At 44.0% G+C, this 17,756-nt stretch overlaps 2 protein-coding genes across 3 annotated transcripts in view; one reads left to right on the top strand and one right to left on the bottom strand.

The window, feature by feature from the left end:
• Positions 1-6,515, top strand: part of kcnd3 (potassium voltage-gated channel, Shal-related subfamily, member 3) — a 109,600-nt gene extending 103,085 nt beyond the window's left edge. For both annotated transcript variants that reach the window (XM_006785710.3, XM_006785709.3), the window contains 3 exons: positions 44-136; positions 1,903-2,162; positions 2,792-6,515. In XM_006785710.3, coding sequence (XP_006785773.2) covers positions 44-136; positions 1,903-2,162; positions 2,792-2,966 — 528 coding nt within the window. In that variant the 3' untranslated portion in view covers positions 2,967-6,515. The remainder of the gene's footprint in view (positions 1-43; positions 137-1,902; positions 2,163-2,791) is intronic.
• Positions 6,516-8,825: 2,310 nt separating this feature from the next.
• ddx20 (DEAD (Asp-Glu-Ala-Asp) box polypeptide 20) lies at positions 8,826-16,872 on the bottom strand. The gene is made up of 11 exons (XM_006785711.2): positions 16,665-16,872; positions 14,067-14,161; positions 13,588-13,756; positions 13,377-13,491; positions 13,055-13,197; positions 12,495-12,633; positions 12,310-12,368; positions 11,971-12,053; positions 11,768-11,873; positions 11,032-11,133; positions 8,826-10,901 (listed from the first exon to the last, which is right to left on the bottom strand). The coding sequence occupies exons 1-11, from the start codon at positions 16,858-16,860 to the stop codon at positions 9,766-9,768; spliced, it is 2,343 nt and encodes a 780-aa protein (XP_006785774.2). The 5' UTR covers positions 16,861-16,872; the 3' UTR covers positions 8,826-9,765.
• Positions 16,873-17,756: the final 884 nt, after the last annotated feature.

Here is a 17,756-nt window from a genome sequence, read left to right as displayed (position 1 = left end):
TCTCTCTGCGAGGAAGCATAGCATTTATGTGTGTGTGTTTCAGGGCTCCACTGAGGATGAGAAACGCTTAAGCAAGTCTACCTCTCTCTTAGAGAGCCAGCATCACCACCTGCTGCACTGCTTGGAGAAAACCACCGTGAGTGTTCTCGCTCTTTCTCATATCTTAGTTCCTGTAACCTTTCACAGAGCTGAGGCTCTGTCTGTATACAACTCAAAATTGTGCATCATCTATAGATTTTCTTCTGGGGCTCATTCGGTGAAACAAACTGACAGCTTGGCGTAATGTGTATTTTTATGTCCAAATACTGCTAACCAAAGCATCCAGTACTTTGTGTTTCACTTCTGATGCACCCTCGACATGCCTGTATGTCCGTATAGATGCGCTCTGTTTCACAAGCATGACTCACGCACCAGCTGTCACTATTTAAAGGCATTTGTCTGCACTCACTTAAGTCCAGTGTAGATGTTCACCTGTGTTTGGTCTGTATGTTCACAGCCTCCGAGTGACCCCTCTCATGTGAAAGTAGTAAACATTGTTCATATATAGTGTGATGATGGAAATGATTCAGCCTGTGAGGCTGTAGAGGGCCTTCACAGCACATTGGCTTATATTAATTTCCTGGAGAATTTTAAGCAAACCTGCCGTTCGTCCTACTACTGCTCTGACCCTAACCCCTAACCCTTACTGCTGCTCTGACCCTAACCCCTAACCCTAACCCTTACTGCTGCTCTGACCCTAACCCCTAACCCTTACTGCTGCTCTGACCCTAACCCCTAACCCTTACTGCTGCTCTGACCCTAACCCCTAACCCTAACCCTTACTGCTGCTCTGACCCTAACCCCTAACCCTTACTGCTGCTCTGACCCTAACCCTAACCCTTACTGCTGCTCTGACCCTAACCCTAACCCTTACTGCTGCTCTGACCCTAACCCCTAACCCTAACCCTAACTGCTGCTCTGACCCTAACCCCTAACCCTTACTGCTGCTCTGACCCTAACCCCTAACCCTAACCCTTACTGCTGCTCTGACCCTAACCCCTAACCCTTACTGCTGCTCTGACCCTAACCCCTAACCCTTACTGCTGCTCTGACCCTAACCCCTAACCCTTACTGCTGCTCTGACCCTAACCCCTAACCCTTACTGCTGCTCTGACCCTAACCCCTAACCCTAACCCTTACTGCTGCTCTGACCCTAACCCCTAACCCTTACTGCTGCTCTGACCCTAACCCCTAACCCTTACTGCTGCTCTGACCCTAACCCCTAACCCTTACTGCTGCTCTGACCCTAACCCTAACCCTTACTGCTGCTCTGACCCTAACCCTAACCCTTACTGCTGCTCTGACCCTAACCCCTAACCCTAACCCTTACTGCTGCTCTGACCCTAACCCCTAACCCTTACTGCTGCTCTGACCCTAACCCCTAACCCTTACTGCTGCTCTGACCCTAACCCCTAACCCTTACTGCTGCTCTGACCCTAACCCCTAACCCTTACTGCTGCTCTGACCCTAACCCCTAACCCTTACTGCTGCTCTGACCCTAACCCCTAACCCTAACTGCTGCTCTGACCCTAACCCCTAACCCTTACTGCTGCTCTGACCCTAACCCCTAACCCTAACTGCTGCTCTGACCCTAACCGAAGCCTAAACTTAATGATTTATGTTACAGGGATCTGTTTTTATGGTTATGTGTGGTCATATCAGAGTTATGTCCCCATGACATGAGTAATACTTGGCACACACACAGCATGGACACTCACATAAAAAATAAACACACTTTCTGAGAAGAGTTATTGATCTAGGCGACGAAGCAGGAAATGTCAGGATATATGAAGCCATGTACATAAATGTAAATGCTGTAAATTTCACATGACACCCTGTCTCGCCGGCTCCCTCCCCGTCTAGAACCACGAGTTTGTGGACGAGCAATATTACCAGCAGAGCTACCTGGAAGGCGGGCTGCAGAATTACCCGTCCCGAAGCCCCTCCCTTTCCAGTCAAGACGGCGTGACGGGGACGTGCTGCACCCGGCGAACCAAGAAGCACCACACCCCTTTACCGAACGCCAGCGCCCCAGCACACATGCAGCCTTTGACACACACTCACACGCACCCACAAGGCTTGCAGGAGCTCAGCACCATCCACATCCAGCCTCTCAGCACCAGGTGAGATCAACACAAAGGCAACGCAGGTCCATCTCAGACACTCGACAGCTCGAGGGAAACTCTTCAGATGTCTTTTGAGATGTGCTCATTTCCCCGGCTAAGAGAGCAGTTTGAGTGTTTTGTCCTAATTGGAGTATTTGCTGTTACACAGAAAACAAAGAGTATTATACGTATCCTCTCCTGTGCTCTGACAAGCTGTTGTATAGACACACAAGGCTGGGAGTTGATTTTCAGTGGGTTTCAGCACTGCTGGTGTTTGTGTGGTCAAAGTGGTTATATTGCCTTTGTTGGGCTGTTCTGTGTGCAGCCTTTTGTTTTGTTTTTAACTATTTTTAATTCGTTTAACTTTTTGTCCTTCTGTCTCGTTATAGTTTGGCTTTAGTTTGAGGATTTTTCTTTTTACTTTGGGGAATTATAACCAAATAACACCATTTAGTGATTCCATTTTCATAGATTGTGAAGGTTTTGTTAACTTTGAAAGGCTCTAAGCTATCACCCCACTGAAAGTTGCCATCGGAGAGGAGAGAGGAGGATTTCTCACTCTGTCCTCGGCACTAATCTTCACAAAAAGGAATATTTCTCTGTGGATTGTCCTAATCCTTGCTTGTCTTTCTTAAATTTTCCTTCAGCCGCTCCAGTCTGAACATGCGCGTAGATGAGCCAGCCCCTCTGAACTGCCAGAGCAGCCAGATCACCACAGCAATCATCAGCATTCCCACGCCCCCAGTGACGACTCCGGAGGGCGATGCTCATCTGCCGGCAGGCCCCACCCACCAAAATGTTGTGAAGGTGTCCGCACTGTGAAGACTAGAGTGCAGGCGCGTCACACAGAAAGACAGATTTAAAAGGAAAAAACTCACGGAGACAGACGGAGGGACGGAGGAGGACTGAGAACGACGGAGGAGAGAAAGCGCTCAGTCCTGGTCTGGCCTTGGTTGAGCCTGCCCTCTGCTGGTCATGTACTGTAACGACATGGACTCCCCGTGTGGACGGAGGATGGCTTTTAGATACAGTGTCGTCATGTTAGTGGTTGGCGTTCGTGCGTGTGCGAGTGAGAAACACCTGTAGGGAGTCGTTTTAGATGAGCGGGTGAGTGAGTGAGTGTCACTGTGCACAAAGCACCTTTCTTATGATTTACGCTTCAGTTTGACTTTTTTAGCTGGAGATGTGAGGAAACCTCAAAGGGAAAATAACAATAATAAGACGTAATCCACCGCCTCATCGCCCCCTTTGTTTTCTGATCTCTCCATAGATAAATATGAATCCTTTTCAGCTCCAATATTATTCCAATTTGAGTAAAAATTCCAAAAACATTCTGATGGTTTTCATATTTTCATATTTGTGAATGGGTGCGTGTGAATTTATTTTTTATTTTGGGGGCCAGATAGAGGAATTGTGATCTTTTGGATAGAAGGTGTGTGAGCGTGTTTGTTCCTCAGCTGATTGAACACTTGTTTCAGTTCTTCTGAACGTCTCTGTGGCTCCGTGTGTGGTATATTTGACTAGCTGCCACTCTGAAGGTTCAGCACACACATTTCTGTCCAAAGTTCTCAGCTACAAGGCTTTTACACGACATGTGCCTGTTCTGCTGGAGTTTAAAGATTCGTTTTTTTCTAGCTCTCTGAATTTCTCCACATTCCCGTTCATTCCCACTTTTCGGCTCTTCCAGCCTGACGGACCTCAAATATCTCGATTCCCTGATGTAGAAACCAAAAAGTCTATTTTTAATTCAAAACCATCACAACTAAAAGCACAAGGCGTTCGCTGAGAATTTCCGACACAAATCTGTCCTGAGCCTGGGATCTTTGTGAATATTGTTAATAGAATATTTTGTAATATTTGACCATTGTTTGGCAGAACCAGTGAAGCTGTCCTCTCGTTCTCTGTCTTTCTCTCTCCACATCTCTCTCTCGTTGTTGTCCCGTTGTATCCCTCCTCCTGTGTGAACAACAGTATGCTTTCAGTAGTCTTTCTAGCCGTCGACGTTTTTCTCCCCCAAACTCAGCGGGCATTTTTTTTGAAGTTGTTGAGTATATGTACTCTGTGTGGTTAGGAAACTTGGTGTTTGTACCTTTTGTCCTCCTTGGTGTTTCAGATGATTTATTTACTTTATCTTCTGGAAAAATTAAAGCAGGGAAGTTGTAACGGTGACGGCAGAGACACGAGGACACTGGATGAGCATCTACAGACGTCTGTCACCAAAAAAAAAAGTGTTGTTCTGTCTGTTGAATCCGATATGTATTATTTCTCATCCCATCAAAGTTGACCTTTTTACAAATCTTGAATGTCATGTTTGGGTTCAGAGACCCCAAAGTCTTCATGTGGATTTTCACCAAGAGGAACGAGCAGACCAACCACCCGCTTTGCTCCGTGTAGATAAAACAAAATGGTGATAAAGAGCACAAGGAGCGAGCCAGCGCTTCACCAGTGTAAGCCACGATCTTATTTCAAAGGCAGTATTTGAAATCGTCTGCAGCCTCATTTACAGAACCTTGGGGATGCCGTATAAATATAAATTACTCAAAAGGCAGTGATTTCCAAAGAATTTAAATTGTATTTTTAACTGAAACTAGTACAAAGACAACACTTTTATGACCATTTTAATTTGATGCCCACACATTTCATTAAAGAGGACCGCTGTGCTGCATACACTCTCTCTTTCTCCAAAATTGTAAATGCATATGAGAAATATTCATTTATGAAGTTTTTCCATCCTTTTCTTTGCTCGTGATGTGAGCTTCTCGTTTGAGCCTCCTTTGTACTTCCTTCCATAAGAGTGAAAGATCCAGGCGAGTCGTTTTAGTACCTGCCAGACCGCTGATGAAGTTCAAACCGAGCACCAGACTGGGGAAGAAATTTAAGTGATTTTGAATGTGCCATGGGTGACAGGCAGGATGGTCGGAGTATTTCAGAAACTGCTGATTTTTCCACACATCCCAGAAAAAAAAGAGAAAATATGATGACTCAGATAACCTTCTGTCAGCTAAAACAGGAAACGCAGGCTTTGAAACACCAGAACTGGAGTTCAGGCTGGTGGTGGTGGTGTAGTGGTAGTGGTGGTGGTGTATGCAGAATATTTTCTCGGCACCTTGTGTTCGAACAGCACCGCCTGCCTGAGTGTTGTTGCTGACCGTGTCCATCTTCTGATAGCTGCCTTTAGCCACATCACAAAGCTCGAACTGTCTCAGCTGGTTCCTCGAACATGACCGTGAGTTCACTCAAATGATCTCCACAGTCATCAAATCTCAATCCAGGAAAATCCTTTGAGCTGCCGACAGATCTGCAGCAACTGCCAGATGCATGACGTGGACCAAACTGTGTGCAGCTACTAGAGGTGATTTTAAGCCCATCAAGTTGTAGTTGTTGTTTTTAAAGTGACCATTTTATATGTTTTTATGGTCCTCGTTAAAAGAGCTCACTAGCTTTTTATGACTCTTTTAAATGTTTTTGTAACATCAATCATGAAATTGTCAAAAGATTTATTTTGTGATTCAGCGGTAGAACGGTGGCGTGGTGGTTCGCACTGTTACCTCACAGGAAGAGGGTCCTGGGTTCAATTCCACCATGAGGCCAGGGTTTCTCTGTGTGCATCCCTGTGTTTGTTCTCTCTGGGTACTCTGGCTTGACCCAAAAACGTGGGGTTAGTTTTATTGCAAACTCTAAATTGCACGTAGGCGCGAATGGTTGTCTGTGTTAGCCTTGTGTCCAGGGTGTACCCCGCCTCTCCCCTGAGACAGCTGGGAAAGGCTCCAGCAACCCTGAAGCAGGATGAGCAGGAATGGTGATGAAATCATCAAAATATTGTTTTTGTTATTTAGAAATATTCTTGTTGTCCTAACGTCCTTGGGCGTAGTGAACTCTGGCACATCTTCTGAAACACTCTTCGAACTCGTGACACATTCAAACTAATTAGTCGTGTTTTGTTGCCTGATCCCCAAATTCCTTCATTTCAAAACCTCTCGTGTTGCCTTTGTATTACTTTCAGTTAAATATAGATATTAAATGAAGAACAAGGAATTGCATTGTATTTGATAATTTGCACAGCATCCTGACGTTGGTGCAATAACGTGTTTGCTCACATGTAGCTGACGATGACTTTGCTGTAGACTGTTTAAAACTACTGCCACATAGCAGCAAATATTACAAACCTGTTAAAAATATCCAAGCATCTTAAGATGAAGACATCTGAAAGCTTAAGCAGTTTAACATTTGTACGAAGCCTTAGAAAACATATCATAAGCCATGAGGTGGAGATATAAACATACTGGTACAACACCAGTGCATCAGGTCCTGGTTCTGTGTCATGCTTCAGTTCTGATCTCGAGCATCAACCCCCCAAAAGCTGAAGCTATTCTGCCGGAACAGGATGTGTTTTCTCTGATAGTCCTAGCAGTGACTTAGTGCTGTCGCTGGTAGTTTAGTACTGTACACAAGAACAACCGCATAGAGGCAGCATTAGTGTTTAGTTCAACTGTGCAGAATTTACATGGAAAACATAAAAGCACAGACGGAGCTTTTCTCAGTGTTCTGGTGGGTTAGAGACAGTGTCTTTATATTTACAGCAGAAAGTCTGACTTTGTTAAATCGAGGGTATGACAGGTATCGGCAGAAGCGAGGCTCCCTGCGTTTCTTTGATTTATTTACATTTGTTGGTTCATTTCCTGCTTCCTGTTTCAGAACAGGTTGTTTTGTGTCAGCTGCTCTTACCAAACGACACAGTTTGAAATATATGTAAACATATATTCTGCTCAAGGTGTCAAAAGATTTCATTTTTCTTTTACAACTAAAACAGGTCTGTTGTTGTGTTCGTCTCTTTCTCTGTTATGTATTCTCCTTTGTCCTTTTTTCTGGGCTCGGTTTTCCTCTTTGCTTTGCCCTCCTATGCCACCTGTCGTTGTTCAGACTACTGCTGTGCGTAACTTGTCAGGTGTTGGATATTATTTATGACCTTGTCTTGTGTCCCAACTGTGAAACGCCTGATAAAACATCTATATCTGCCACTAATACATAATCTCTGGGCTCCCTTCTTCACCTTTGAATCAATGCTTTCAAGTGTGTACATGTTTACCACAGATTCGTCTCTTCCAATAGTGCAGTCCCTCTGACCCAAGTGTTCATGTCAAAATATTAAACCTCAAGTCTCGCAGTTGTGGGGGGGAACATCCTGGGAACAGGAAGCTCGTGTTCCTAGGTAACAGAGGAGGAGATGAGGGGATCTATCGGAGCCTGCACGCGGGTCGGCACCATGACTGATGTTTCCAGCTGCAGCGTGGTGTTGTTAGAAAACAAAGTGCAAAGAAATTAAATGTTGTGCTCAACTGTTTTCTTTTCTTTGGTAAAACTGAAGCAGTCGCTCTTTTTTCTCGATAAATCGACTACCTGATATAAGGTCAATTAGGTAACCTGTGATAAGCTCATCATTGGGACTGCTGCTTTCTGATTGGCTGTGGTTAAGCTGTGCTCGCTGTGTTTGAACTATATGGAAAGGTCTTCTAATATTTACAGTGCATCTGAAGGTGAAATCAGCTAAGCTTTACATAGTAACCTATTTAATCTGGGAGTCCAGTTTTACTTTATTTATGCATCACCAAATCACAACAACAGTCACCTTAATCCTCTCAACAGGAGGGCAGTTTAATAAGGGCCTACGTCAGGAACTGGGACTGAAGCTGAACTCAGCTCAATATTAATTTGATCCCTTCATAAGCTCATTCGCACAACCCCCCCACACCAGTCCCAGTTGATGACAGTTCCCAGTTCCCTATGAGCAGTATGGCAACTGTGGGAAGGAAAAAGTGCATTTTAACAGTAGAAACCTGCAGTAGAACCAGGCCCAGGAAAAGGCAGCAATCTGCTGCAACCGTGGGTGAGTGGAGAGAGACGAGGGCTACATCCACACTCATGTGTTTTCTCTCCGTTTTGGCCTCGCGACCACACTGAGACGGCGTTTTCGCTCAAGGAAAACGCTGCGTTTTGGAAACGCCCTCTAAAACGCACACATTTGAAAACGGTGCTTTCGCGTCAGCGAAAATTGAGACTTTTTCAAAACGATGACACATTTCAGTCATGTGATGCAGTCAAGTGAAACTAAGATGGCGGAGGGCGTTACACAGCAGTGGTTTTGTTTTGACAGCCCTGTCAGTCGGTACGTGCTTCAGAGAGCTTTTCTTCATAATCTTTCACTCGCTTTTGCACCTTTTACTACTTTTGTGTTACAACAACTCCACCTCATTATTAGTCCGTTTAAAAAACCCGGTGCTTTTCCTCGACCTTTTGCGTTTCAACGAGCCAGGAAGTAAATGAACGGCAGATATAAATGAGGCAGGTCGAATCGTATTGCGCTTCACGCATGCGTAGTACTGGAACGTTTTTGGCTCTTTCAATGTGGATGCACAACTCTGTGAAAACAGCTGAAAACGATGGTGTGGACGCAGAGCGCATTCAGACGAAAACGCTGTTTTCAAACCTATCCGGGCTAGCGTGGACGTAGCCGAGAACAGAGGGTGACTGGACAAGACTCACTGTGCCAGAGTTTAATAATTAAATACTCATAAAAATTATATTTTCAAGCTACTATTTCAATTCAATTCAATTCAATTCAATTTTATTTATATAGCGCCAAATCACAACAAATGTCGCCTCAAGGCGCTTCACTGTGGTATTTCACACCAAAAAGCCAAGAAGGCAAGTGAGAAGGCAAAGCTATGCCAGATTACACAAGAACCACACACACAGTGAACACCATCAGTCATGGTTGGCCTCCCCACAGCCTCAACATCACTGACCTGGTGTGGGATTAACAGAGAGCAGAGAGAGGGACAGCCAGCAACCAAAGAAGAGTTTTGAATGTCCTTCAAGAAGCCTGGAGAACTTTTCCTGAAGAGTCCTCGTTGCTTAAGAGAGTTCATTCTGTGCTGGAAAATAAAGGTGGTCACAGCAAATATTAACTCTCCAGCCTCACATGCTGCATTTATATTTCTATCCACCACTGCACATATTTCCAGGTTTTCTAGCAGGATGTAAAGAAATGAGGGATCAAGACTATAAGTCATACAAACCAGGCACCATGGCAACAGCAATCACAGCCAGCACTGGTGCCTACAAACAAAACGTAACTTCATGAGGACCCGTTTAAACAGAATAAAGCAGCTGCACACTCACTCACTGCGACAGCGTTTAGGAGAGTAAATCACCCTCCAATATGAAGAACACACATCGATTAAGATGATTACAGCTAAATGCAGGTGATTGGGGCCTGGGTGGGTCTAACGTGCTTTTACTCCAGGGACTAAAGATAATCTTTGAAATGGTTTTTAATGTAGTCAAGAACTGCCAGGTAATCCTCTTCAAATCCATTTTAGAGCAGCGAGTCTGAGAGGGCATAGCGTCAGGAGAGGAGGCATGAGGCCAACACAGTACTGCACAACATTTATTTATCACAACGTGACTGGGAAAAAACAAAATGTGTAATTTATTAGAAAAGTATTTATGACACCAACATGTTGTGGGGAAGAAAATAGTGCAACGTATACTCGCCAAAGTGCAAATATGAATCAAGTGGCATAGTAAAGACACAGAAAAGCCTGTTCACAGCATCCACAGCTCATTTTTTCATGAGCTCTTCCATGTAGACGGCGTTCATACGATAAGCTGCCATCCAGCTGGAGGCTACATTATAGTAGCTCTGGTAGCCTTGCTCTTGAAAAGGGGACATGGAGGCGTAGTACTCGTTCCAGGCGCTGCAGCAGGCTCTCCAGTAGGTTTCAGCACACCACTCGTCCTCTTCTTCAGAGAAACCTTCGTTCTTTTCCCTCTTCCGGTCCCTTTTCATCTTTCCTTTCTGTTTTTCAGTCTCTTTCTTCATCTTTTTTGATTCTTCTCGGCGTGCGGGGGCCGGAGCTGTCTGATTGGTTCGCCTGCTTGATTTAATGCTCAATGCAGATTCCCGGCTGTCGGGAGGAGCTCTCCCACGTGTTGCACACAGTGTCTGGTCAGAGTGTCTGAGTGGAGCAGGAGTATAAGCCCTGGGTTTGGTGGGGCTTGCTTGTTGTGTGGGTGGAGAAGGTGGATGTGTCATTGCAATCTGAGGCGTAGTGACAGCTCTGTTCTCAGCTCCCGTGGTCTCATTTGAACTTTCCAGTGTCGCATCATCTTCCATGTCAGATTGAGAACTGGAAGAACCCGAGGTGGACCTCGGAGGTGAAAGGTTAGATTTAAGCTGTTCGACGTTTCGTGTAAATATTTGCGCTCCATCATCATCAAGTGTAAGATACTCCTTATACCCATCCTCTCTGCCTCTGAACTCTCTGATGATCTCCACCGATCTCCCCGGACCTGTAGTGATGAAGTCCTGGAAGTCCCGCTCGGCCTCCTCAAAGGTCACGAACTTTGACCTGCAGTTCTTAAACGAGCTGAGAGGAGGGATCTTCGGCAGACTGTCTTGGAGCTCTTTTCGAGTCTGTGTCTGAGCAGGCAGAGTGTCCTCTGTGGAAGACATCTTTCTAGCATCCTCTTCACAGACCGCCTCTCGCCTGGGCGTGGGATGCTTCTTCTCTGGCGTTCTTTGACTGCCGGGCGCCGCAGCTCGATCCTCAAAGCGATCAGACACAGAGACGTCAGGCTTTGCGCGTCTTTTCTTCTCTGCTCTGGGAAACAGCCGGGATACCGGGTCTGGAGTGGACGCTTCAGTGCAGACATCCCAGTCGCACGGCTCATCCATCAACCTGGGCTCTATCGTGGCTAAAATGACAGCAGACAGATGAGAGCGGAATGACTTTTACCGATTAATATCGAATCAAAAGTAAACATGAAGAGAAAAGTGGTGCGTGCTGCATGTAAAAGCCCCACAGAGACGTGAACAGGGACTCACATGGCAGCGCAGACAAACTAAGGCCACACTTCTGAGCGATGGCCATCATCTTGTTCTCCTCCTCGCCATGGCAACAGTAGGTCACAGCCAGTCCCTGAGTGCCTACAAGCAAAATGTAATCTGGATGAGGACCCACTTAAATAACAGGAAGGGATAAAGATGAAGTCGCGTATAATGGGATGCACACAAACACACGTGCACTTAGAGAGAGCGTACAGACGCCAAGATTGAATAACCTCAATTCTGGAAAAAGTTAAATGCAATTAAATGCAAATGGCTGGGAACGTTCTGCCTTTGGTGGTTGGGTCAAAAATGCTATTAAAAAGAATTTGCTAAATTATTTATAATGGAGTTTGGAAAAACATCAGTCTAGGTCAAAGACGTGCCAAGAGAAGAAAAAGCTATCGCAACATTTTTATTTCAGGACAATGTTGACAATGTGCCGGTGAATGGCCACTCAAAGGGAAAGCAGCATAACTAACCTTTTCATCAGTTTGTAAACTCTAAGTAATATTCTAGTCTGGGTTTCGCATCAAGCTAATTGCACATCTAAAGAATCGTGTTTCTTCCAAAATGTGAGATGGAGGGAAAATCAATTCTACAAAAAAATGATGCAATTTCTCTTCAAACATATTTTGCTGCTGCGGTGCCGTTAGCCACCTGTGCTGCCTGACGTGATGTGACAAGGTGAAAATGCTGAATGTCAAACGATGCTAAAGCAGCGCTGCACACTAACCAAAACGTCCAGCTCGTCCAATTCTGTGCATGTAGGTTTCCCAATCCTGCGGCACATCCAGGTTTATCACCAAGTTGACCTTCTCTGCATCGATACCTCTTGAAGTCTGAAATAGTGAAACACAAAGAGTACTCATAACGTTATTAGGCTAACAGAAGAATGATTTTAAAAATTCACGTAGACGTGTGGAAAGGTTTTCTCACCAGGTCAGTGGAGATGAGCACCCTGCACTGGTACTGCTTCAGTTTTGACATCGCCTCCAGTCTCTGGTCCTGACTCAGACCACCTGCAGAGGCCAGACACGGCACCTCATTAAATCTGATAACGTCAACTGAAAGTCGCTGGCATGGAAGCATTAAAAATACACACATTCACAACACTGTATGAAGGTCATTTTAAATATGTGCACTGAAACGTTGCCAGGCAACACTGCCAATCATAAACCACCTGCCAAAGTCACACATACAAGATAGTCAAGAAACGAATGAATGAATATCTAAATTTTTATTGACTCATCCTAACATTACATAAAGCAGTCTTACCAGAGATGCAAACAGCAGGCAGACCTTTGGAGGACAGGATGTCTGCCAGGTGCTGAGCCCTGTGGTAGCAACTCATCGCATTAGCATTTTAGAAAGCTTTTTTTAAATATAATTAATCCCCAGATCTAATTAAAGTATAAAAAATATACTTTTTCTTGGCATTAAATGCAATCAGCATCACATACCGTGTGTGTAGGTTTGAAAACACCAGCGCTTGGTTGAAGGGGATTTTACTAAACAGCTCTAGCAAGTGCTGCACCTTCTCCTCAAAAACCTTGTGAGGTAGCGGATGGGACTGGACCAGCTTGTAGTACTGCTTCAGACCTGACAGGGGGCGACACAAGCACAACATACATGCTGTCATTAATTCAACCTGACCTAACAACTTTGGTCCTTCGAGCAGGACGTGCTCTGTCAGTGACGTGAATTAAAAGGCTTCTGAGCTACAGATAAATCCATTTTGTGACATTCACTCAAAATAAGCACAGAGCTTAAAATAGATCCTGTGGAAGAGAAGAGTGCCTTAACTCAGCCTTATTACTGTCAATCATATCACATCCCCCAAGAATGTTCTGTCAGGAAATGATCCCATCAAACATGTCAGTTTTCAGACTTGGTTATCCATGCAGTCTTATTATGTCTCTGTTGCTATGACAGCAATTTAAATACATTAAAAATGTGAAGAGAGGCCAAAACTCAGGAATCTTTATCTTTCCTCTTTTCCATCTATTAAAGTGGGTCTTACCTTTCAGGCCCATATCACTTGGATTTAGCCGTACAAAGGTGGGCTCTCTCATGTAGCGGGTGAGGTGCTGAGCAAGGGATTCTGGGTAGGTGGCGGAGAGTGCGAGCATCTGTTTGTTCACAGGCAGCGAGGAGAAGATCCAGCTAAAGGGGATGATGGGTGAACTTCAGGTTATGTTGGTTTGTAAATGTGGTTACGATACGATATAAACGGCTTCGGTCTAAATGTACTGCTTGAAAAACACTCTGCTCGCTACAGCGGCCTGCTGCTACAGCGGCCGGCTGCTAACAGGAGTATAATCACAGACGTTGTGTCCTCATACTTGATCTGTTCCTGGAAGCTGCCCTCCTCCAGCAGCTTGTCTGCCTCGTCCAGAACAAACAGTCTGATGCTGGCCGTTGACAACATGCCCAACTCGATAAGCTGCTTGATGCGACCTGAGCACACAACCGGAACACTGTTACCGAACAAAAACAACAGCGGCGTGGCGATTACGTGGCGTGGCGCTGCCGGCTACTATCCCGGGTTCCTACCAGGTGAGCCCACAGCTACATGACACTTCTTCAGGTGGGCTTTGTCCTGACTCACAGGCCTGCCGCCAATGAAAACATGGCACTCCAGGCCCTCCATGGCACAGCCTATGGCCATGACCACCGAGTGGATCTGCACTGCTATCTCACGTGTCGGCGCCAGCACAAGAACCTGCAGCAGGGAAAAGTGTCCGAAATGGAAAATACAAAAGGCTTTTACTCGACTGGGAGAAGATTAAGGATGAACAGTAAGAGCCCAGAGCTAATAAGATTACATTTGCTCTACAAGACCAGGTGTACCTCGTCTTTATCAATCATTCATGCATTTGACACTAAGCAGCTTAAATTCAGCAGAAGGCCATCTGCTGGTCATGAAATGATTAAATAATAAAACTTCCCCTTTCCCTCTTCTGATGATGTTTTACTTTAACCGTCCGAGAGCAAACGTAGGTCACATCCTCATAATCAAATATTACACTGACCTGGGTTGAAGGATTCTCCAGGACCAGAGAGTCCAGAGCGATGGTGCAGAACACGCATGTCTTCCCTGTCCCAGACTTGGCCTGCACAATCAAATCTAGAAGAAGAGACTCGGTGAGCAATGCACAACAGGGCTGGCAAATGACAGCTTTGGCATCAGCAGTTAATTACCATGACTGGGTGAAGTACTGCTGCCTAATCCTCAGCATCAAATCAATTGTCTCCTACCGTGGTTTAAATTAACAAGTGTTTACCTCAAGTACAATGAAATTAAGCACATTCTGCATCAGCGCTGCAGCCGAGAGCTTTTTCAACACACGGGCAACCTGGAAAGCAACTATTCTGAATTTGTACCTCGTAAAATAAAATGTTTAAAAGCAATAAACGCTTTTGATCCCCAAGAGTGATTTAGCATCATGATGAACAGTTGTGGCATCTATGATAGTCAAAAGAAGGACTGAAGTACTTAAACTGTTTTCTCTGCAAATGATTTAAACTTTTCAACTAATGTAGTTGTTTCGAGCTTTTCAAAATAAAATACTTTTAAATATCCTTTAAAACTAAAAGATTTGTTCTCATTTGGCCATGGCTTTGAGGCAAGTTCACAACAAAGTCAGTGTACAGTCTGAGTGTAGTACAGCTACAGTAGATGGAAACTTGATCTTTCTAACAATAAATTTCTGTGATTATTGAACAAAACAAAAGCAATATTAATAAAAATAGTTAGTAATAATGTTTTGCCACTATTTCCAATACCATGAAAGCTATGAGGATTAAAAAGGAGCTCCGATGAGCATTTTTAACCCAATCTAAGCTGCTCTACTGTTTCGTAATTCAACTAGATTTGGACTCATCAGATATCATAAATGAATCCTTTATTATTCCCTAAAGAATTATGTGGTTACAGTTGCTCCAAGACAATAACAACGGTAACAGACCGAACTAAAAGTTCACAAAATAGAAGAAACTCTCTAATATGTAGCTCAGTTATAAATATCCAGAATATTACACACATGAAATACATATTATTGAAATAGATAAAAGCTGAAAACATGTAATTTGATATTGTATGAAGAATTTTTAACTACATTAAAATGTAATACATGATTGAATTATTCAGAGTAAAAATAATATTTGGCCATATTAAGCCCTTTTCTAAACTAATAATATAGAAGACCTCTGCAGTTAGGTCGATAAATATTCGGACAGTTACAGGATGTACCTTGAAGTGTAAAGGGGAATTCAGATTCCTCCAAGTGCTGCAAAACTGATGGAGCACTGCATCACAATGCAAACGGAAAATGACTCCGAGCATACAGCAGAAGCAACCTGAGAGTTTCAGAGGAAAAGAAAGTGGAAATTGTTCCTAAACCAACTGTTTAGGGTCTGGGGTCTCACTGCTCATCCTTTTGTCAAACATCTGAATTAAAGCTGAACGTTTTCCCTTCAAATACATTTTGACAATTTGATTTAAAATTCACAAAAAGCATCAGTGTCCAAATACTAACAGACCTAACTAACACACCCAGCTATTGTACCAACAGGTTTTTAGATCAGATACACGATGGTTTGTCTCTACTGCCACGATATCAAATTAATAACCTTTTTACATTATGTTCTTTTAATAAGTCCAAACCTCAGTTTTGCACTAGTGGCCAAAGAGTCAGGGAAGTATTTTTATTAATTTACCTCAGGGACAGTTATGAGTTGTCCTACATGAAGGAAAGCTAAAGTCTTTCTGAGGAACACCTTGTACAGAGATGCTGCTGGTAGCTCGTGGGAGGAAGTCAAATTAGATAAACTACCTTTTATCTTTTAGCTCTCATGTGCTTCTATGTCCAGATAATATTACCTCCCGACAAAGGTGTTCATGTGTCTGGATAAAACAGAAATTGGCCGGCAGATTGGTGCTGTATCGAAGTAATGTGCCGACTTTACTGGACCAGTGAGATGAAGAGTTGGCTGAGCCCAGAAGCAAAGATTTGGATTTACCCGTCAAGCTGAAGCAAGTCTGGTTCAGCGTTTCACCCAAAGACACTTCACATGCAGAGGAGCTGGGAACCGCCAGCCTCCCAGTTAGCAGATGCTCCACCTGATTAGCCACAGCCAAGTTTTATGTCCTAGATTAATAATCTGCATAAATTTGCCCATAAGAGTGTTTTTTGATTGCAGTAATAATAATGATAACAATAACTTTTCATTTCATATATATGAGCAGATGCATTGGATAAGCGGACGATAATGAATGGATAGATGGATTTATGAGGCATCACATTAATCATGTGCGTCTAAATATTTACGACCAATATGCTTTGCAACAAAAAATTAAAATGAAAATACTTTAAAAAGTTGTAAAAAATAAATAATAATAATAATTTTAACTATAGCGCCAGTCATGTATCTGAGCAGACATGCAAATGATAACTGATGGTTAACAGACAGATTCTGATCGCTGATGTATGTAAATGCACTAATGTAAGTGGTTTGATTTCACGTGCATACATCAGGTATTTGTTGCTCTTTTTATAAAATCAATTATAAGTTTTATACACTGAAAACTTTAATATTCCTGCCCCCAGCACACACACATGTGGACCCACCGAGTCCGCAGCGGCCGAGCGGGATCGCCTTGAGCTGGATCGGAGACGGCTTCTGAAATCCCGCGGCGGACAGTCCGTCCAACACGGGCTGAGACAGCAGCAAGGAGCCGAAGTCGATGCCCTCCGACAGAATCACGTCTTCGGTCCGTTTTCGCGCTTCGATATCGTGAGCTGCTTTCCTCACGGAGGTAGCCATGTTTGCTGTGCTGTTTACTGTCGGTGACCCGGGTATAAGCAGAGCCACCGCTGCGCTTTAGCCCCCTCTAGCGATGCGGAGGGGAATTAATTTCTCTGCACAATCATCTGGGTGTGATTGGTCGATTACACACTTTTTGGATATAAATCTTATATGGTTGGAAACCCTGTTTATTCCCCCCTTAGTGGTGCTAAATTTTTAAGGAAAATGCATTTGTGGGCTGAGCAGCAGAGTTGACTATGTGGGCTGTGCCCACTTGCAAAATCTTCTCTCCCAATGCCAAAGAAAGTATTCTGCTATTGAATCTTGTTTGGTGCAGTTTATGGGATTGAATTTTTGAAGTCTGAAGAGGCATATTAGCAATTTAATGGTTTATTCATTTGGTAGCATGTGGAAGAACCATCTGAGAACTATACCTCCTCCTCATGCTGGTCACCAGCTTGGTCACGTACTGCTGTGGGATGGTATCCCATTCTTTAAGCTGCATTTGTTGCAAGTCAGCCAATGTGTCAGTGTTGGTGACTCTGGCACAAACAGCACACCCAAGCTGACACCAGAAGTGTTCAATGGGGTTGATGTCAGGACTGCAGCACACTATCATGCCCACTCTTGAATTCTGAAGATAGTCTCTGATAAACCTCATCCTGTGAGGCCGAGCATCATCTTCTTGGAGGACAGAGTTCGGTCTCAGACAATGGAAATAATGAATTGGCATTGGTTGGAGAATTACATGTTGAGATCTCTTTGCATTAACAGTACAGGAGTATTCATTTATGGCAAAAGGTCAATAACCCAAAAGTTCTTATTGGTGGCCTTTAACAGATCAGTGCAGGAAACTGTCTTTGATGAGGTTACAGTTATGTTAGTTAGTGTCTTAACTCTTAAAAAGGATGAAT

This window comes from Neolamprologus brichardi, chromosome 20 (assembly GCF_056152115.1).
Source record: "Neolamprologus brichardi isolate AB-2024 chromosome 20, ASM5615211v1, whole genome shotgun sequence".
Taxonomy (NCBI): domain Eukaryota; kingdom Metazoa; phylum Chordata; class Actinopteri; order Cichliformes; family Cichlidae; genus Neolamprologus; species Neolamprologus brichardi.
Note: the sequence above shows the minus strand (reverse complement) of the source record. Positions and strands in the feature narration are given on the sequence as shown.